This window comes from Orcinus orca, chromosome 13 (genome assembly GCF_937001465.1).
Source record: "Orcinus orca chromosome 13, mOrcOrc1.1, whole genome shotgun sequence".
NCBI classification, from domain to species: domain Eukaryota; kingdom Metazoa; phylum Chordata; class Mammalia; order Artiodactyla; family Delphinidae; genus Orcinus; species Orcinus orca.
Window position 1 is genome coordinate 67,534,989 of NC_064571.1, and position 20,518 is coordinate 67,555,506.

General features: G+C 47.0%; 1 protein-coding gene across 6 annotated transcripts in view; it reads right to left on the minus strand.

Annotated features, from left to right (window-relative positions):
- The window catches only part of LCLAT1 (lysocardiolipin acyltransferase 1), a 214,305-nt gene that overhangs the window by 2,364 nt on the left and 191,423 nt on the right, over positions 1-20,518 (minus strand). For 5 of the 6 annotated variants that reach the window (XM_033425221.2, XM_033425218.2, XM_004268182.4 and 2 more), the window contains one exon: positions 15,328-19,526. The exons of the other annotated variant lie outside the window; for it this stretch is intronic. In XM_033425221.2, the coding sequence (XP_033281112.1) occupies positions 19,024-19,526 (503 nt within the window). In that variant the 3' untranslated portion in view covers positions 15,328-19,023. Of the gene's footprint in view, positions 1-15,327; positions 19,527-20,518 lie in introns of those variants that run through there. 6 annotated transcript variants of the gene reach the window in all.

The following is a 20,518-nucleotide window of genomic DNA, read 5'->3' on the forward strand; positions in this document are numbered from 1 at the left end:
TGCCCTGCTAGACCGTAAGCTCCTTGAGGGCAGGAGCCAGGGCAGGAGTCTCGGTCATACTTGTGTGCCCAGCACCTAGAGCAGTGGTCTAGCTCAGTGGTTAAGAGCTCAAGGGACCTGGGGTTGATCTCTGCTCTATCCCTTACCAGTTATGTGGCTGTGTCAGTCGGGGTTCAGGTAGGGCAACAGAGCCACTAAGAGTATTGTGGGCCTAAGAGATTTATTCCAAGAATTTGACCTTAAACACATATGGGAAGATCTGAGGGGATGGAGGTCTAGAAGGGGAGTCAGAGGTTCAGAGTCACCACTCAGCCTGCCTGAAGTGGACAAGTCAGAGCTTGCCCGGAAATCCACGATGCCAACGAGCCCCTAGAGTGGTGGATGGACAGCGGATGCATAGCGAGGTCCAGTGAAAACTGCTGCCTCTGTCTAGCTGCCGCCTCTGCGGGCTCACTGTCAACCTTCTGGTTGAGACCGTGGGGCCTGTCTTGATCCGGAGGATCAGAAGTCAGAGTGACAAGCTAGACATGAAGCAGAGGAGAATTAGGACAAGCTGCGACCTGCTAGATACCTTTGCATCTGTCCAACACCATATGCAACCATGAGAGCCTTCAGAGAATAATGGCCACTGCTCCGCCTCCACCTTCCAAGTCTCCTATAACCTGGAGCCAGGTAGGGAAGGGAATTCTGGGAAGCGTAGCTTCCAGCTTAACCAGTTCGACACAGCACAGTCCAGCACTATGGCCTGTAGCAAATTACTTTCCTCTGAGCCTTGGTTCCTTATCAGTAAAATAGGGAAGATAATACTTATCAAACTCAGATTATTGGAAAGATTCAATGAGAAATACATGCACAGTTGTCATGTTCTAAATTCTCAGCGCACGCTAGCTGTGTTCCTCATTATAGAAGAAGCCCATTCATGCTTGTTGGATGAATGAACTGAAACTCTTTGGAGAGGCATAAAGGGGGCAGGAAATAAGTCATGCCCCAGAAATTTGGGGTCAAGCTGGAACAGTGTGGACCTCTTGTGGGAAGCCTGAGGCCAGAATAAATCTAGAAAATGTCTGTTAGACATTATCTGGGCCATCTGACATTAAGAACAAGAGACCAGGGTTGGGAGTTCAGTCCCCCTTCACATGAACTCATCAATTCAGCTCTTCCAAGCCCAGATAAAGGCTGCCCGGAGACCAGGGTGTCCAAGAATCAGAAATGCTGAGTGGTAGTCCAGCTCTGCCACTATTTATAAACATAGGTAGGTCCTTTATCTGCTGTGGGGCTCTGTCTTCCCATCTGTGCATGAAGCGGCTGGACCAGAGGGTCAGAGGACCAGAGGGTCTTCTATGCTGTCCTCCCACAGGGGCCACTGAATGCAGGTGACATGCAGTTTGGAAAACGGCAGGCCACTCTAGAAGGGCCAATTATTCCACCTCACGGTCAAAATGAGACCACTGCATATGTGTGATACAAACTGACACCTACAATGCATCCTTTCCAAAGTTTAATTGTAGGGATACATCTGAGATGCATGACGGCAGATCCAGAGCCCATGTTAATTACCAAGGTGGGGACAGGAAGGGATATATTTTTATCACCTATCGTGTGTTTGACATCCATCATTTTATCATCCTCGTGATGGCCCCGAGCTGGGCATTATCATCCCTAACTTCCAGTTGAGGAAACTGAGGCTCAGGAAGGCTGAGCAGCCCTGAGCTCTGCCCGGGCTCAAGCAGTGGGCCCATGATGACAGTGAGGTTGAACCCAGATTGGCTTCTTCCCAGAGCCTGTGCTCCCCCCACAGTGCCCACTGCCCTCGGAAAAGTCCAAAGTTCCACCCTCAGACTGAAATGACCTTGAGTCTCTGCTGAAGATGGGCAACTCAAGCTTGAGCTTTACTGACCAGGTGGGAAAGAGAGCGGTTGGTCGCCAGAGGTCAAGTTGTGGTGAATGTCAAGGGTGAAAATGAGGGCAGGGATGCAGAGCCAGGCTTAGCTCATCATACGGTATCAGCTAATCTGTGAACACCAGTGTTAGGGCTCCAAGGGAAGCACAGGGCTCTTCACCTTCTATCGTTATTGGCTGGAGGAAGGAGAGGGGAGAGAAGCCGGCACTGAAACTGGATCTGCGGTACCCCATGAAGTCTTCGGTCCATCATGGGAAATTTTGCAAATGTGTATTTTTTTTCCCCCTTTAATTCTCCAAGGCTGCCCAGAATTTCAGAGATACTAGCCATAGCATGTATCCCCAGAATATCTACCAACAGGGGTGGAGATCAGCTGTGGTGTGAGGGCGGGATCTGGGGCCTGAGAGCACACATCTTTGCAGTATTTGATGCATAGCAGAAAGTTGGTTGGGTGGCTAGGAGGGTGGGTGAAATCACCAGGCCACAGAACAACCTAGGAGAGATTCCAGAGCAGGTTTGGCAGAAGATGGGGGAATGTGAGATGCTGGTCCTCCCTTTTACATGGCAGACAGATGCCTTCGTCCAGTGGCCTGCCCTGAGCTTCATAAGCTCATCACTCCAGTCCCACTCTTAACCCCAAAGCGCCTCCTTCAAGCAGCACAAGTGTGATCTCTTTGTTCACCACGTAGCTCAGACCACGTGACAACTCTCCAGTAGACATGCAATATGCAATGTACATCTTCCGCTGTGGAGTGCAAGGCCCAGCCTCCACCACCCCGCTACCACTCTGCACCTCAGTTTCTTTGCTGTAGAAACTGAACAAATCCTCCCCATGCACACCCCAGCCCACAGGAGACTCGATAAATGCTGGATGACTGAGTGAGTGGGCAAGCAGACCTGAGCCACTGATCAGATCGTGTCTGCCCCTCTACTTTTCTTTTTTCCAGCTTTATTGAGATATTATTGATATACAACTTATGTAAGTTTTAGGTGTACAACATGAGATTAGATACATGTATACACTGCAAAATTATTACTACAATAAAGGTTAGTTAATACATCCACTCACATAATTATGATTGTGTGTGTGTGGTGATAGCATTTAAAATCTACTCTCTTAACAACTTTCAAATATAGGATACAGTTGTTAATTACAGTCACCATGCTGTGCATTAGACCCCCAGATCTTTTTTTTTAATTAATTAACTTTATTTTGGGCTGCGTTGGGCCTTCGTTGCTGCGCATGGGCTTTTCTCTAGTTGCGGCGAGTGGGGGCTACTCTTTGTCGCAGTGCGTGGGCTTCTCATGGCTGTGGCTTCTCTTGTTGAGGAGCACGGGCTCTAGGCACATTGGCTTCAGTAGTTGTGGAATGCAGGCTCAGTAGTTGTGGCTCGCAGGCTCTAGAGCGCAGGCTCAGTAGTTGTGGCACACAGGCTTAGTTGCTCCGTCGCACGTGGGATCTTCCCAGACCAGGGCTCGAACCCATGTCCCCTGCATTGGCAGACGGATTCTTAACCACTGCGCCACCAGGGAAGTCCCGATCCCCAGATCTTACTTGTATACAGCTGGGAGTTTGTACCCTTTGAACGAACATCTCCCTATTTCCACACAGCCCCTGGCAACCAGCATTCTAGTCTCTATTTCTACGAGTTCAGCTCTTTTAGATTCTGCATGTAAGTGAGAACATACCGTATTTGTGTTGTAGCATAATGCCCTCGAGGTCAGTCCATGTTGTTGCAAATGGCAGGATTTCCTTCTTTTTTTATGGCTGAATAATATTCTATTGTGTGTAGACATCGCACTTTCTTTATCCATTCAGTCATCGATGAACATGTAGGTTGTTTCCATGTCTTAGCTATTGTAAATCATGCTTCAATGAACATGGAAATGCAGATATTTAAGACAGCGTTTTCATTTCCTTCAGATAAATACCCGGGAGTGGGATTGCTGCATCATATGGTAGTCGTATTTTTAATTTTTTGACGAACCTCCACACTGTTTTCCATAGTGGCTGCACCAACTTACATTCCCACCAACAGTGCAAGAGGGTTCCCTTTTCTCCACATCATTGCCCACACTTACCTTCTTTTTAAAAATATTTATTCGTTTATTTGTTTGGCTGCGCCAGGTCTTAGTTGCGGCACTTGGGCTCTTAGTGGAGGCACGCAGGATCTAGCTCCCTGACCAGGGATCGAACCCGGGCCCCCTGCATTGGGAGCACGGTGTCTTAACCCCTGGAACACCAGGGAAGTCCCTTATTTCTTGATGATAGACATTCCAACAGGTGTGAGGTGATAGCTCATCATGGTTTTGATTTGCATTTCCCCTTACGATCAGTGATGTTGAGCATCTTTTCATGTGCCTGTTGGCCATTTCCGTGTCTTCTCTGGAAAAATGACTATTCAAGTCCTTTGCCCATTTTTTAATCAGGTTGTTTTTTTGCTATTATAAGAGTTCCTTATATATTTTAGATATTAACTCATCAGATAGATGGTTTCCAACTATTTTCTCCCATTCTGTAGGTCGCCTTTATAATATTTTGCTGATTGTCGCTTTTGCTGTGCAGACGCCCCTCTATCTTTTCCAATCCCCTTCTTCTGAGCAAAGGGACCTCACTTTGGAGAAACCCAGTTTTCTACTTTTCTCCCACTAGGTTTGACCAATTTCCCACTCCCTCCTCCTAGCATCTAGAAGAAGTTCTTAAAGGGACTTGTTCAGCTCAAACTCCATCCTGATGCAGTGATTGTTGGAGCCCTGATGAGGGAAAGTGAATTGGCCCATGTGAGGCAGAGCAGGGCCTGGCACCAGCTGCCTCCCGGGCTGCAGGGCCTGGGCTGTGGACTCCGGTGGGCCAGATGGGATGCAGTCCAGCCTCTGTGTGCCCTGGTCACTCCACAACCGGCTCTTGGATGAACCTGAACCCCTGCTGCCTCCTGGGCCGGGGGGGCTCTGAGAACATCTTGAGTCCTCCCCAAGGAGGATGGCCTCACTGATCTAGGAGTGAGGGAAGCAGGGCGGAAGCTGAGGAGGAAGATACAGAGGGGAGGGCATCTAAGTTCACTGTGAGGTGGGAGAGGAAGATGCTTCCAGAGGGAACATTTCACGGTTAATAGAAGAGAGGGTGCCAGGGTGAGGAAAGGGGGTGCAGTGACCTAACAGAAGCATGCAGGTGGCGTCACCCTTTACAGTCCACACAGGAGGGAGGGAAGCAGGGGCAAGTTTTCCAATCTCAGCTCTGACTCTGCCAACCAGTAACCCTGACATCTCGGCCAAGTCACTTAACGCCTCTAAACCTGTTTCCTCACCTGTGAAATAGGGAGTGCAGCAGTACCTCTCTGCAGTAGACTCCTGTTTGGAGGCCCCCCATGTAGCATGCTACCACCCTGGTGAAGCCCCCTTCCATCCTGTCTCTGGGGGTGGTGACAAGCTGTGGCCAAAGGGACATTAGCAAGGGTGAGTCAAGTGGGGGTCTGGTGAGCACTTGCCTGTAGGAGCTTGTCCTCTTAGAACATCACAGAACCCAGCCACCACGCTGAGGAAGGCCAGGCAGGTGCGTGGAGAGGCACATGGAGGAGAACAAAGCCACGGCCAAGAGCCCCACTGAGCTCCCAGCCAGCGCCACCTGCCAGCCACGTGACTGAGGCCATTGCGGACCTTCCAGTGAGCCAGAGCCCCGGTCAGTACCACGTGAAGCAGAAGAGATGCCTGGGCAACCCACAGAATCATGAGAGACAATACATGGTTGTTATTGTAAGTCTCCAGGGCTTCAGACGTTTGTTATACAGCAGTAGAAAACCCAAGCACGATCCCGCGGAGCTCGAGGGAGGATTCGAAAGGATAATTCATGTAAGATGCACAGCACAGTGCCTGGTGTGAAGCAAGCACTCCGTAAATGGAGCAAATGTTTGTACCGTGGCCATTTATAGTCAACAAGCCACAGAATACTGGCCCTATCACTATCCACACACAGACACTAATAAGCAACAGGCAGCTTGCAAAGCACTTTCTCGTACTTCATGACAACGTAAACCCCACAAGGATCAAGGGCCATGCCCAAGGTGACTCAGCGCCTACACGGCTGGGCTGGATCCAGGCTCACGTCCACATTCCGAGTGTCATGCCACATAACCCCAAGCACTTGCTCACGTACAGCAATGACGGGTCTTGGGAAGAAATGCAATGGTGCAGAGGCTTAGTGGTCCCCTAGAAAAAGCTGACTTGGGGTCCTGTCCTCAAGGTGTGTTCGTAAGCAAAGTACTTGGAGCGAGTCTTAGGTTCCACATCTGAGAAGCGGAGGCAGTGCCCAGGGCCCGGCTTCCTTCCAGCATGGAGGGCCGTGAGAGCCGAGTCAAAGTGTATGTAAAAGGGGAATGGATTTTCAGCAGTTTTCTGCAGAATTCTTTGACAGGGTCTGGCCTCTTCCCATCCCTACAGTGGGCATGTGCCCCGCACGGAGTAATGAGGGGCGCACAGTAGGCCTGCACGCCCTGCCCTCAGAGCATGTCACATGGTGTCCAGGTACCTCTGACCCCCACTGATGACTGGGGAAAGGGTGACATCGGCCTCGTCACTGACCAGCCTGCTTCTGGCCCCGGGCTTGTGTGGGAGGAGTGATGCGCAGAAGCTGCCTTTTGTTCTGCCTGACATCACCCCCATTTGGACATTCTCAGCACCCCCCACGGCTCCTACACCCTGACCTTCTTTTCATCCAGCCAAGAAGGATGACGCATGGCCCGGCTGCTCCCACCCTTGATATTTGCCTTCCCGTCTCAACAGGAAGATTGTGGGGACGTTTCCTGAAAAGTGAATGGGGAGCATGTGGCTTGGTTGAATGACAGTCTCCTGCAGTGGAAGAGCTGATGACATCTCAGGCCTCAGGGTGTCTGAATAAAGACAGGAAGGGACCAAATGAACAAACCATGTGTTATCTGGGAAGGAGCATCTCAGCAGCAGGAACCTCAGGGCAAAGAGTCTTGATAAGGACACTTCATCAGCTCCCCCCAGGTCTAACCATCTTACACAGCCAGAGGACAGCCGTCCAACCCAAGAGATGAACGTTGATACAAGAATATTAACTGATCTATAGAGCATATTCAAATTTGCCAGGATCCCACCTGGGATCCCCCTTTGTAATTTAGTTGCCATGTCTCCTGTGTAGAATCATGGGCCGGCCTCAAGGCAGCCAGCCCCGCGCCCTGTGGATCCTCAGGAAATGGGAAGGCGTCTCCACGGCAGGGGCAGGTGGGGAAGAGCGTGCTCTCTGCAGGCCTCTCTCCTCCTCAGAATGACCTCCTGCCTCTTCGGAGCCCCGTGTGGCTGGCATCTGGCTGTAGGCCCAACCTCCCCCTGTCACGTGCGCTCACCCTCCGGGCGGCCTGTCCCCTTCCTCGCCCACCCCCTGCCCACACAGGGACCAACTGGGAAACTGAGTCTGCTGCTTGGTCCCCTGCAAGTGCTGGTCACCGATGGTGACTTCCAGTTGGAGTTCAGATCTTGTAGAATAAAGAGGTGAAGGGAACACGGGTCCTTCCTCCAGCCTGCCGTGGGATGGAAAATTCCCCTTGTGGGCTGCGGTCCTTTGTCATTTTATAGCAGTTTCTGAAGCTGCAGTGCCAGCTACCATCTGCAACACTGACGTAGCCCCGTGCAGTGGACAGAGTGGCCACAGGGCTGGTGCCCCTGTTCACCCACCATGTGTGGAGTGCCTCCAGCCCTGCCTGCGCCCAGACTTGGGCGCCAGTTACAGGCCTGTGTCTTGGGCAGGATGCCCTCTCTTATTGACCCTCTTCGTTTCTGTCTGGTTGGCTTCACACCTGGAAAGTGGCACCTCATAAACAGTAGTTTGTTTTTGTTTTGCAAAGAAGGAAAGCTCGTGTGTGGGCAGAAGGGGCAAAGAAGAAAGCTTCCTTACTTTTGCTCCCTCCTTAGTCCAGGGCCCACAGGCAGTGAGTAGGCAGTAAATAGTTACTAAACTAAATCACCTCATAACTCATACAGAACATCTCAGACCAAGGGCTCATTTTACCAATGAGGCCACGGGAGCCTAGGGACGGGACGCCCTCCGTGTGAGGCCTGGGAAGGGTGGACGCACTGGCCCCTCGTTAGAACCACCTGGGAGGCTTGATGGTGCCTACCGCTCAGCCTGCACACCTACCAATTAAATCAGAACCCCTGGGTGGGGCCGGGCGCAGGTGTGAAAGCTCCGCAGGTGGTCCCAGGTGACCGGGTTGGAGAGCCCTGGCCTCAGGGGGAGGTGGAGGCAGAGCCTACGCCCCAGGAACCTGGCCAGAGAGGGCGCTGTCCGTGCCCCTGCTGGCTCTCTGGGAGCAGAGGTGCTGGGCAGTCACAGCAAAGGGCTCCGAGGGAGAGTTTGCAGAGGGGCATCTTCGTGGGGGGGAGTGGAGCCGGGGGGAGAGCGCTGGACATCTCAACGCGTCTCGTGTCTACATGGCCCTGCCGAGGAGCAGGCACTTTGGCCGGAAGGCCCAGGACAGGTTGAGGGGCAGCAGTGCGGCCCGAGGCGGCCCTGAGCCCAGACCCAGAGAGAACGGGCTGAGCTCAGGGCCCCACTGCCACGAGGGAGCTGGGACCGGACGGGACCCCTGCGCTCCGCGCCCAGCTTTCTCCAGACGCCTGTACCTTCTTGTCATCAGCAAGGGAGCTGAGACAAGTGTGGACTCTAAGATCTCTTAAGGAAGCAATTTCTTTTAACCTTTTATTACTCCAGGTGCACACTTTAGAGAGGCTAGGACGAGGCAGGCTCACGTATCCGTCAAGAGACGCAGGACCACCCGCTCCGGGCTCTGCTCAGCCGTTCTCCACCCACTCCCCAGCCCCAGGCGGCACACTACTTCATCGGGTTCCCCAAAGGATAAGACCTCTTTAAAATCATAATCACAGTACCATTTCACACCTAAAAAATAATTCCTTAATATCATTAAATATCCATTTGGTGTAACTGACTGTCTCATAGTTTATTTTCATGGTTTATTTACTCAAAGGAGAACCCAACAAGATTTACCCATTGCAGTTGATTCATGTGACTCTGAAGTCATTTTTAGTCTATAGTTTCATTTATAAGCTGGAATACTTCTACAGAGAGAAACTTTCCTTCATCAACTATTTAGCTTGAGGTACCGTTCATATAGGAAAGGAAGGTTAAATGCTAAATTCTTTTCATCTAGATACCACTTTTCAGAGTAATGAGTTGGTTATCTAGCATCTTCCGAATGTATCAATGTGTGTTTTTACTTATTTATTTTGAGTATCATTAACTCCGGGCTTTTACCACACTTGACGTCTTTCGCTGTTTCAGTTATCGTTCCTACTAATGCTCAAGATGCCCGTCTTCGGTCAGTGGGAGCTTGTTTAAGTTGGCTCCTGAGTCTGTCTGTCCTGACCTCAAAAGTCTTTGGTTTTTGTTGTTGCTGTTGTTCTTAATTTTATTGACATATAGTTGATTTACAATGTTGTGTTCATTTCTGCTGTACAGCAAAAGTGACTCAGTTATACATATATATATATTCTTCTTCATATTCTTTTCCATTACAGTTTATCACAGGATATTGAATATAGTTCCCTGTGCTGTACAGTAGGACCTTGTTTATCCATCCCGCATATAATAGTTTGCCTCTGCTAATCCCAAACTCCCAATCCATCCCTCCCCCACCCCTTGGCAACCACAGGTCTGGTCTCTATATCTGTGAGTCTGTTTCTGTTTCATAGATATGTTCATTTGTGTCATATTTTAGATTCCACATGTAAGTGATATCATATGCTATTTGTCTTTCTCTTCCTGACTTACTTCACTTAGTATGATAATCCCTAGGTCTATCCATGTTGCTGCAAATGGCATTATTTCATTCTTTTTTATGGCTGAGTAATATTCCATTGTGTGTGTGTGTGTGTATATATATATATATATATATCTATATCTATATATCGCATCTTCTTTATCCATTCCTCTGTCAATGGACATTTAGGTTGTTTCCATGTCTTGGCTATTGTGAATAGTGCTGCCATGAACACTGGGGTGCATGTGTCTTTCCAAATTATGGTTTTCTCCAGATATATGCCCAGGAGTGGAATTGCTGGATCATGTGGTAGCTCTATTTTTAGTTTTTTGAGAAACCTCCATACTGTTTTCTGTAGTGGCTGCACCAATATACATTCCCACCAACAGTGTAGGAGGGTTCCCTTTTCTCCACATTCCCTCCAGCATTTGTTACTTGTAGGCTTTTTGATGATGGCCATTCTGACTGATGTGGGTGGTACCTCACTGTGGTTGTGATTTGCATTTCTCTAATAATTAGTGATGTTGAGCAGCTTTTCATGTGCCTACTGGCCATCTGTCTGTCTTCTTTGGAGTAATGTCTATTTAGGTCTTCTGCCCATTTTTCGATTGGGTTGTTTGTTTTTTTGTTATTGAGTTGTATGAGCTGTTTGTATATTTGGAAATTAAGCCCTAATTGCTGACCTCAGAGGTCTTTGAAAGCTTCCTTGCTTTCTGGTATTTCAAGGTGTCCAGGCTTACCTTCTACCTGTCCTGGGCCATTTGTCCAAGAACCTCTGGTTCCTTTTTAATGGAAAATGTTTTTCCATTATCTGGGCACTAGGCTGCTCATTGCTATTGGTTGGCCATTATTTCTAGCATTTTTATTTTATTTTATTTGTTTTTGCGATATGCGGGCCTCTCACTGTTGTGGCCTCTCCCGTTGTGGAGCACAGGCTCTGGACGCACAGGCTTAGCTACGATGGCTCACGGGCCTAGCCGCTCTGCAGCATGCGGGATCTTCCCGGACCGGGGCACGAACCCACGTTCTCTGCATCGGCAGGTGGACTCTCAACCACTGCGCCACCAGGGAAGCCCCATATTTCTAGCATTTTTAATGGACAGGACTACCAAATAGCTCTTGTTTTGTTTTGTTTTTTAAGACAAAATACGTCATAAATTCATACTGATTATTTTCAGTTCAAATTTAGGATTATGGGGAATTTTTTTAACTTTAAAAATTCTATACTTACATATTTTTTACACTGAAGATCTTGGTCCTAGCAACATTATCATAATTACTTACATGCCTAATCTTACAAAAAATGCAATAATTTCAGAAAATAAACTGATATCATTACTAACAATACGATGACAAAAACAATTTAAGATTTTTTTTGAAGTTCTTTCTGCCTTGAGAATATATACCGTTAAGGATATACATTATAATTACCTGAAAAAATTTCTCTGTGTAATTATTCCACTGATTTGATATGTTAGGGTCATTTGCTTCATTTTCCTTTTGATTTTTATCTTTTCTTCTTTTGATTTTTAGAAATTGCTTTTACTTTTTCATTTAAATTTTTTTACCTTTTACTATTTAAATTTTTTTTGGCTGGCCATGTGGCTTACAGGATCTTAGTTCCCCAACCAGGGATTGAACCTGGGCCACCACAGTGGAAGTGCTGAGTCCTAATCACTGGACTGTCAGGGAATTCCCTCATTTAATTTTATAATTATGTAAAACATTAACTTGGTTCCAAAGTCAAGCATATAGCATAAAATAAGATATATAAAAGAAGTCTAGTTCCTATCCTAGTCTCATCCATCATGTTCCCTCCCTCCCCCATATGTTACAATTTTACTTTTATAATTTATATTTTTAAATTATGTTTAATGAATTAGCTTTTAAATTAAGCATATGTGTGTGTATCTGTATGGCCTCACCTTCTTCAATAAAAGCATAACTATACACATTGTTCTCCATCTTTCTTTTTTCACTTAACATAATATATTGGAGAAATGTCCTATATCAGTGTCTGGAGATGTCCCTCGTGCCTCTGTACAGCTGCACAGAACTCAATCATATAATTATACCAAAGAGTATTCAGTCATTCCCTACCATGGACATTTAGGTTGTTGCCAGTATTTTATTCTCACCAACAGAACTACAATGAAGAGCTTTGTGCATGCATCTTACAATTTTGGGGGGCCAGTGTGTTTTGGGGGATAGATCTCTGAAAGTGGGATTGTGGGCCAAAGGTAAGTGCATAAGAATTATGCTAGGTATTGGCAAATTCTCCTCCACAGGTGTAGCTGGGGGAGGTGAGATTCTTAAGTATGCACATTTTGAGCCAAGTTTCTACTTTTAAGAGTTCAGTTACTAATATATTTTGGTAAATCATATCATCAATCAAAAATGATTTGATTCTTGTAAAAGAAAAAAAGCTATTTCCCAGAGGTAGATGGGTTTGCATTTCAAATTTTTGTTTTTGTTACGTTAAATTTGTAAATTTCTGCACCCAGCTTGAGTTTAGTACAGGATGCTTTCTGAATGACTTCCAAGGAACCGCCGTTTAGAATTTATTGTGCAAAAGGAATTGGTGAGATGCTGGGCTAAATACTGTTCGGGATAAGAGAAATATGAGGCATTCTTATCTTGGCTTTCCAGAAGCTTATACTCCAGGTGAGGTGATAAGACTGAAAAATAACTATAACGTTAGATAGCATGTAATACGGTCAAGCGAGAGTTGCAGAGAAATATCACCACGACAGGAGGACATTTCAAGCTAGACTGATGAGGAAACAGTTCAGAGAAGAAGTGGGATTTGACAGAATTTGGACTGTGAAGGAAGCACCTTTATGAGCAAAGGTGGGAAAGAGCAGGGGGCACGTGAGTTTTAGGCAGCCAGTTGCATTGGGGTGAAAAGGTCCACACCCGGGGCCAATCCTGGGCCCAAGGATAGGGTGGATTGGGAAGAACTGGGATAGGTCGAGTCTGGGCTGCCTGACATCAGCAGAAAGCCACTGGGGGTGGTGAGACGCAGGGTTCCATGATTAAACTGGGGTTGTGGGGAGATCACCTGGGTCCCGTGGATAGAGATTGGCGTCAATCTCCTGGAGCAGGGAGAACTGGTAGGTAGTGCTGACTTGCCAGGTCTAATGCAGTAGGAAGGAGCTGCCCCTGAGGAGGAAGGCGCAGGTGGGGGTGACCGCTTGACTGTCAGGGCAGGTGAGGGAGGGGTGAGCGACACTGAGATTCTGTGCCTGCAGTGCTGGAAGGAGCAGGACTGCATCAGCCAACAGGGAGAGACATGACAGCTACAGGATTTGTGCTTCAACAGATTTGCCACGGGAAGAAAAATGTTATCCATACTGTCTTGCTTAAGTCGGGTGATCTGAGTAGAGGTAATGATTAAAGTATTCAGATGGACCAATTGTTGATGAGGTTGTCTGTGTACAGCTCTGGAGAACCTTGGATTCCCAAATATCCCCGGGGTGTTGATGGGAGGAGGCGGCCAAGCTCCTTTGTTTCTCACTGTGCAGGGTCAGGGACTCTCTCTGCAAGCTGTGCTGATTTGCTCCCGGCTCCACTGGGCGGTTTGGGAAATTTCATAGTCGAGGTGGACATCTGGCCACCCAGCATCATTTTATCCTGTTCTCAACAGCAGCCCTCTGAAAGTTCGTCCTTCCCCAGCACTTGGTCCCTGTGGTCCAGGGGAACAAACGCCAGCCCTGGCTCCAGGGGGTGGTGAGTAACCCAGGGACGCAAGCCACCTAGTTATTTCCAGGCAAGTAAGTGGTTGAGGAATGAGCATTGCAACCCACTTTAGGATTTGTGTTAAGCCACTGGGGAAGCAGTCTCCCTGGCTGTTTCCCACTGGATTTGAACCTGAGAGGATGTAGGGCTGAAGTGACTGCAGGCCTCAAGTCACCCTGTGGATCCTGGGAATCAAGTCAACACAGCCAGGAGAGCGCAAGTTGTCTTTTAGGCATTTACTTTAAAAACATTTTGGCATGAAGAGTGCATTGTATGAGTGTAGGTTAGACTCTGTGACATCCTAGGGCTTACTAGCTGGCATTTGAAGTACCTCATTGAAAACCCACCCTTCGCAGGGAGCTGCTGAAGCCCTTGACATAGTTTATCAGTGAAATGAGTGATGTGGAAGCACATGGGTGACTAGAAAGACTATGCTGTCCTCTCCCCTTTGCCTGAACAGAATATAGAAATCCCACCAGCCCCATGGCCCAGTCCTGGAAACCCATTCTTCTGGTCCCTCACGCCCCCTTCCCAGAGAGTGACATTGGGGGCTCCCCTCAGAGTGGATCTTTCAAGCAAATGAAAGATTCGTTCGTTGGCGAACCCGAAGACAGAATGGGGCACTGCAGAGCTTAGGTTCTGTAGGGGAGGAAAATCATTTTCCCTCTGCCCTTCTGAGTTCTTGCCTGAGACTCCAGTAATATTAGCCAGATTAACAAGAGGAGAACAGTCAAACATTTATTAGCATGTATCCCTCATGTATTTATGAAGATACCCAGGGAAAAATGAGTAACTCTTTCAGGTGGCTTAGAATCCAGGCCTGAAATACCATCTTTTTTTTTTTTTTTTTTTTTTTTTGGTACGCGGGCCTCTCACTGTTGTGGCCTCTCCCGTTGCGGAGCACAGGCTCCGGACGCGCAGGCTCAGCGGCCATGGCTCACGGGCCCAGCCGCTCCGCGGCATGTGGGATCTTCCCGGACCGGGGCACGAACCCGCGTCCCCTGCATCGGCAGGCGGACTCTCAACCACTGCGCCACCTGGGAAGCCCCTGAAATACCATCTTAATGGAAAAGGGGAGGAAGAAAGTAGCCCTCTTAGGGGATAGTGAATGTTTTTTAGGAAAGATGAATGGACCCTTGGAATAGATGGGGGGTGGGTATGGCCTTTTGTGGCAAAGTGTGTGGGTGTGAAGTCTCCTTTCCTGTGACAAGAGTCAATCCCCTCTGGCTGATGAAACTCCCAGGGAGGGGATTTATGGCAGTTGAGTTCCTTTTGGAGGATCTGTCTTCAGGCAGAAAAGGAGAGTTCAGAGACAGCCCTTCCCTGCATTTGCTGTTTCTCAAGTGCCTACAGCTGACAATAATCAATATTCCAAAGTGGTATATTTGGGGTGGCATGTCCTGAACTCCTACACTCATATTCTGGGGCGGCATATCCTGCTACCCTTAGGTCCCATGATTTTTGTGCGTGTCTGTTTGCTAAGTGTATTTTCATGCATTTGTCAAGCTTTGGTCCAAGAATTGCCTTCCTAGTCCTGTATTCCCTGACAGTGGGGGAGGGGTGTGCATAGAGCCCTGTTTACCTCTTACAGCTAGTGGTGTGGATATTTCCCATGAGACCCCCTCCCTTGTGCAACGACCACACTGCCCTCAGGCTGAACTGAGATGGGGGAAAACCAAGTTCTGATGACATTCACTGAACCGTGAATTCAGCTGCGGCCCCTGGACTTTTTCAGTGATGAAGGTGGTATATTCCCTTTTTGCTTTGGCGTTATGTTTTAAACATCTGTGAAAGAGAGTCCTAACTGGTCAGCTCTTCCTCAATACCACATGTTATAATACAATAACAATATAGCCTCCAGTCATTCCTGCAAAAAACAGAAACCCAACACACGTGTAAACTATTGAATTCACTCCACTTTATTCTGGGATGTATACTACAGAGAACACAACTCACAAAGATACCAGCGGACATAAAAAACTAAGGCCATTCTGTGAGTTATTTTTAAAACGTAGTGTTTTTGCACATGATCTTTTAAAAAATGAATTACCTAAACCAAGATTCTCTCCTGAAATAAGAATTTAAGGTCAGCACAAGACAACTTTAGGGCCATGTCTAATCTGAAGCTTATCATGTGACAAGAGCATTTCTGCAACATAAACAATAGCCCTGAGGCAACCGCTACCTCCACATAAAGCTCTCTTTCCCAGATGTCCTCACAAGGTAGTATTGACCACAGTGACCAGTGTTTTAGAAACCATTTTTCTCCCAGTGAATAGCAAAAAGAGACTTTTATCTAAGAGACACATTGCAGAATTCTTGGAACAAGAGAAAGAAAGGGACCCGTAACTAAGGCACTGAAAGCACATTATTTATATAAAGAAATGTAAACAATTTAATACCAACAGGCTCCCTCCATTAGTCTCCGTTATAAAAGTGCACGAGGGCAGCGTGGTCAGGCCGAGCTTGAAGCCCGAGTGAGATGGGAACGTCTCCCCTCCCGGCGAGTTCAGTCGGCTGCTGATGGACGAGGTCTGACGTGGGGCTATGGACGTAACTAATTTCAAAGTGACTCAAGTGGAAGCTGGGATTTCTCCCCGTCTGTGTTTTAGTAGCCTAACAAGGATTTTATTAAGAACTTTAAATTATGGGCTCTGACATTTCTTTTAGTCTTTTACCATGTTCTTCTACTGAATTTTACAATGACTTTGGCTTGTTTCATCAGAGGCCTGGTGGGAAAACTTGTGACCTAATCAGTGCCCTTCCTTGTAGGTTCCTATTTTAAGTATAATGGTTCATGTCCCATGTAAACCACACTTGCTTTATTTAAGTCTTGTCTGAATGGTAAAGATGTAACAAATGGACATACAGCACTGTAAACATTTCTAACTCCACTGAGTCTCCTCTGGATGGACTGGTGAGAGTCCAGATGCTGCCAGACAGGCGGCTGCTGAGTCCAGAGCCAGACTGGGAGATGGGAAGGGGTCACAGCTGAGGCCAAGCACGGTACTGTAACTGCATTAACCTCTACCTGACCTATCAATTTTAGAGTCCAAATCATGGACAGTGTATTTCTTTAAATAAGAGAAGAAAAAGTTGTGTAGGAAAACACAAATGATTTCAATTTTAAAAGAAGCCTTACTGCAAACAAAACAAACAAACAAAAAAAACCACACCAGAGACCAAAAAGGGCAACATTTTTCTTTTTGAAGTTATTTCTAATTCTTAGAAGTACAATGTCTCAGTTTCAGTGCTTATGAATTCAGGGTACTAAAAAAGAGTTTGCATTTTATCTTAAACATGTTTTTTACGGTCAAAAGAAAACATGTTTTAAAAAGAAAGAGTTCCCCTTTTACAGGTTTCATAGGGTTCTAGAGGACTCGCCATTAACGCCAGACCCTGAACCAAGGAGCCTTGAGCAGTTGGAGGAAGGGCAGCCCGGCTACATTACAAACACCTGTGGAGTAGAAAACTCAGCGTTTCTCTCTGACCCAGGACAAATGCAATCCTGATTGTTAAACTATTTCTTATTTCCAAATATAACCAGAAGTCTGAGAGAGACCTAAATTAGAAACGTCTTTTATTAAAGGGGGGAAAAAAAGGTTAAAAAAATAACCACCTTAGAAACCAAGGAAGCTGGGTCTGGAGCAGATGTGCATAATAACTAATTAGTAGCCCCGGCAACTAATTAGTAGCCCCGGCGGGATTAAAAACAGCCTTGGGAGAGTAGTTAAATACAGGTTGGGCTCTGCAGCAGAGGCACTAGTTAGTTCTCTTCCAGTGAAGATGGTGCCAACATGAATGCTGCGGTGGCTTTCTGAAAGAAGAGTCTGCTGGGTAAGTCTAGCTCACAGCGTGCTTGCCTGTCACAGCGATGCCGGTTTCCACTGCCGGCGGAAATCACCGTCCAGCACAAAGGAGATGTAATTAAGGAGAAGGCACTCGTGCCAAGAGTACACAAAGCTAGAAACAGTGTTTGAAGCTGGTTCAAGGCAGGAATAAGCGGACAGGTTTTTTAACAGTAAAGACTTTTTTCGCGGGCCTCTCACTGTTGTGGCCTCTCCCGTTGTGGAGCACAGGCTCCGGACGCGCAGGCTCAGCGGCCATGGCTCACGGGCCCAGCCGCTCCGCGGCATGTGGAATCCTCCCGGACCGGGGCACGAACCCATGTCCCCTGCATTGGCGGTGGACTGTCAACCACTGCGCCACCAGGGAAGCCCAGTAAAGACTTTCAATTGCCCCATATTTTCTGCTGCTCTGACCGGCATTCCCATTAGGACCAAAAAAAAAAAAACGTACCTGCAGGGCCCCAGCGGAGTGGAAACAATGACCACACATTTCTTTTTTGCCGCAGAAGGAGATTGGTGCTGTTGACTTGCTGAATTTTCCATTGACTCCAAATAACAGGAATATTTAGGTGAACAATTGGTAAAATGTGGGTTTTACTAATGAAAGAGGAAACCTGGGACTAAAAAAGAGAGATCCCTCACTATCATTAAAAAAGGATTCACTTGTGTGACCATTTTGGTTTTAAGAATAAAACTTGTCAAGGCTACAAGGATTGAATAATTTAGGTTAAACCATTACAGCCCTGTCTGCAAGTGCTGCTGTTGATTTAGTGGCAGAAGTTGACACCCATGCACAAGTAGAAAATACATAACCTTCCTTTTTGTGGCAGGTTTTAAAGAAATATTTCAACCAAGACACAGCTTCAAGTGTTTCTGATGGCAATAAGAGAACGTTCTCCTACGCTTTCCTTTAAAAGGTAAGTGACTTGATGTATACCGTTTATGATGCAGAAAAGCTACACCTGCTAACAAGCTGTAAAGAAACCGGCACTAAACAAGGTTACACAGAAGTGAAGAACTAAACTGTATGAATTCCTGGTTTTAAAAATTCAAACTAAGGTTTCTGAGTGGAGAGCCTGTGGTTGCTCCCTGAGACTTGTCCAGCTCTTATTTTCCACGTGAGAAAAGGGCACCGGTGGTCTTGTGACGTCTAGGTCAGTGCACGGCTAAATGCCAAGATTTCATGAGTAATGAAGGGCTTCCTATTAAAATGTCTGTTCAGCTTAAGGACAAGGGGTTTCTGTTTTCTGGTCTTGAGGAAGGATGCAAGGGTTTGACTGGCATAGAAAGGAGTGCGGGGACAGGGCCGAGAGGGAGCCAGGAGGAAGGGCCCTCACCTCCACCGTCAGGTGCCAGCACTTGATGTGGGCCAGTGCCCAGGAGCCCCAGATCTGCCTCCTGTCTGGGGAGTTTGTTAGGAAGCAGGATTGGGCCTCTAAGAAGATCTGTGTGTACCTTGTCTGCTAACAGCCTGATGATTGTTTACTAATACTCTGGCCCAAGTTATTTCACAGCGATCGCTCCCTGCTACACAGTGTTGAAATTACATTCAGAGATTTAAAAAAAAAAAAAAAAAAAAATCGTGTGTGTAGCAATATTTTCCCACAAAACTAAGTGCAAAATATCTTTAACAAATAATGACGATAGTAAGAAATATTTGACATAGTCATGCAAAAAAGCATCTCGGTTTACAAAAGCTTATCCAAAATATCCCCTAGGCTTTTACACTGTGAACCTTACGATCTTACTCCTTTTTCTCTGCATTTAAATGTGGCTGTTTGTGTAAAAGACGGTAACATGCAAGTTCGATGATCTCCAGTCCACCAAATATTCTCTCCTGCAGCACGAAGATGACAATGATGATTATAAAATACCACCGAACGAGGCTGTACAGATAGATGAGCAGGCACACGGCAGGGCCGAACAGGGTCCAGTACAGTATGGAGAGCAATTTGACCACACGGACCCTGAGCTCAGACTTGCAAGGTGGAATGACAGTCTGCCCCGTAAAGCAAAAGTTCTTCTGCCCTTGATAGAAGGAGCGCAGCCTCTCCTCCTTCTCTTCCCACCGCTTGCGGCACCAGAGCTGGAGGTCCTCCTTGGATGTTGGGAGGGTGTCCACTGGGTATCGGTGGACGTGGAAGTGGATCTCCTTAGGAAAGTCCCCAAGGAGGAGGTGCCTCTCTGTCTGGGGAATGTTGTGAGGGTATGCCACCGTGATGTCATGGACGGCATCCAGGTTCTTACCTAGGTTTTGGAAAAGATAAAAATACAGATGGAGTAAAGATCAATTCAGACAGCAATGCTGATTCACAAAACCAGGACCAAGTGAACCAAGATGAACAAACAAGGGCTGTAAATACTCGTGTTCCTATGCTGTTGGGTCAGCATTTACCAGTCATTTTTAGTTTGTTATCTGCTTGCTAATTACCACAAAGACCTTTAGAAAGAAATTACCTTCATCTGTAGAAACGGTAATCTGCCATTGTAGAACTAAACGAATAAGCACATTAAGTTAGATTTGAGACAGGAATTAGAGCACAGACAGCTCTTTTACACCAGCAGGACTCACTGTTTCGAGACCTCCTATCAATAATAAATACACCCTCTCTCCAAATAAAAAACTTGCTCACCATTAACCCAATATTATCACGAAAGCTACTGGAATGAAAGAATCAGACTTGATGAAGTGGTCAGACATGCATGAAAACTTCCACATGATTTTTTTATTTCTAGAAACATCAATGTGAAGTCTGAATAAGACCCTGACCCAGTGCAGCACCATCCTTAGAAATCTCATGATTTAGTTACTTTGGGGTTAAGTGTTGTCGGCAAAGTCATATGCCAGATGCTGGAGATAGAGAAGTGAATAAAATACGGTCCCTAACCTCACTGCAGAGCTCACAGCAGAATCAGGGGGACGGCAAGTGCAGTGCCCTAACAGGGGCCTGTGGAAATGGGGAGGGAGCTGGGGAAGCAGGAGAGCGATGGCAGGGTGAGCCTCCCAGCAGAGAACACTGGGGAGCTGAGGGCACTAAACACAGGCTGGAGGCATTCGGTTAAGGCCTCATTGTCAAACTTGAGAATTGGAACTCAAGTCTGTAGGTGACAGAGAAGCACCTTAAATGGTGGAGAACCACTTAAGGATTTTAAATAGAAAAGCGGCCAGAATTTGTTTCATTTTATCAGGGATTAGCTTGGGGGCAGTAATAAGAATAGTCTGGGGAGGACCAGGGGCA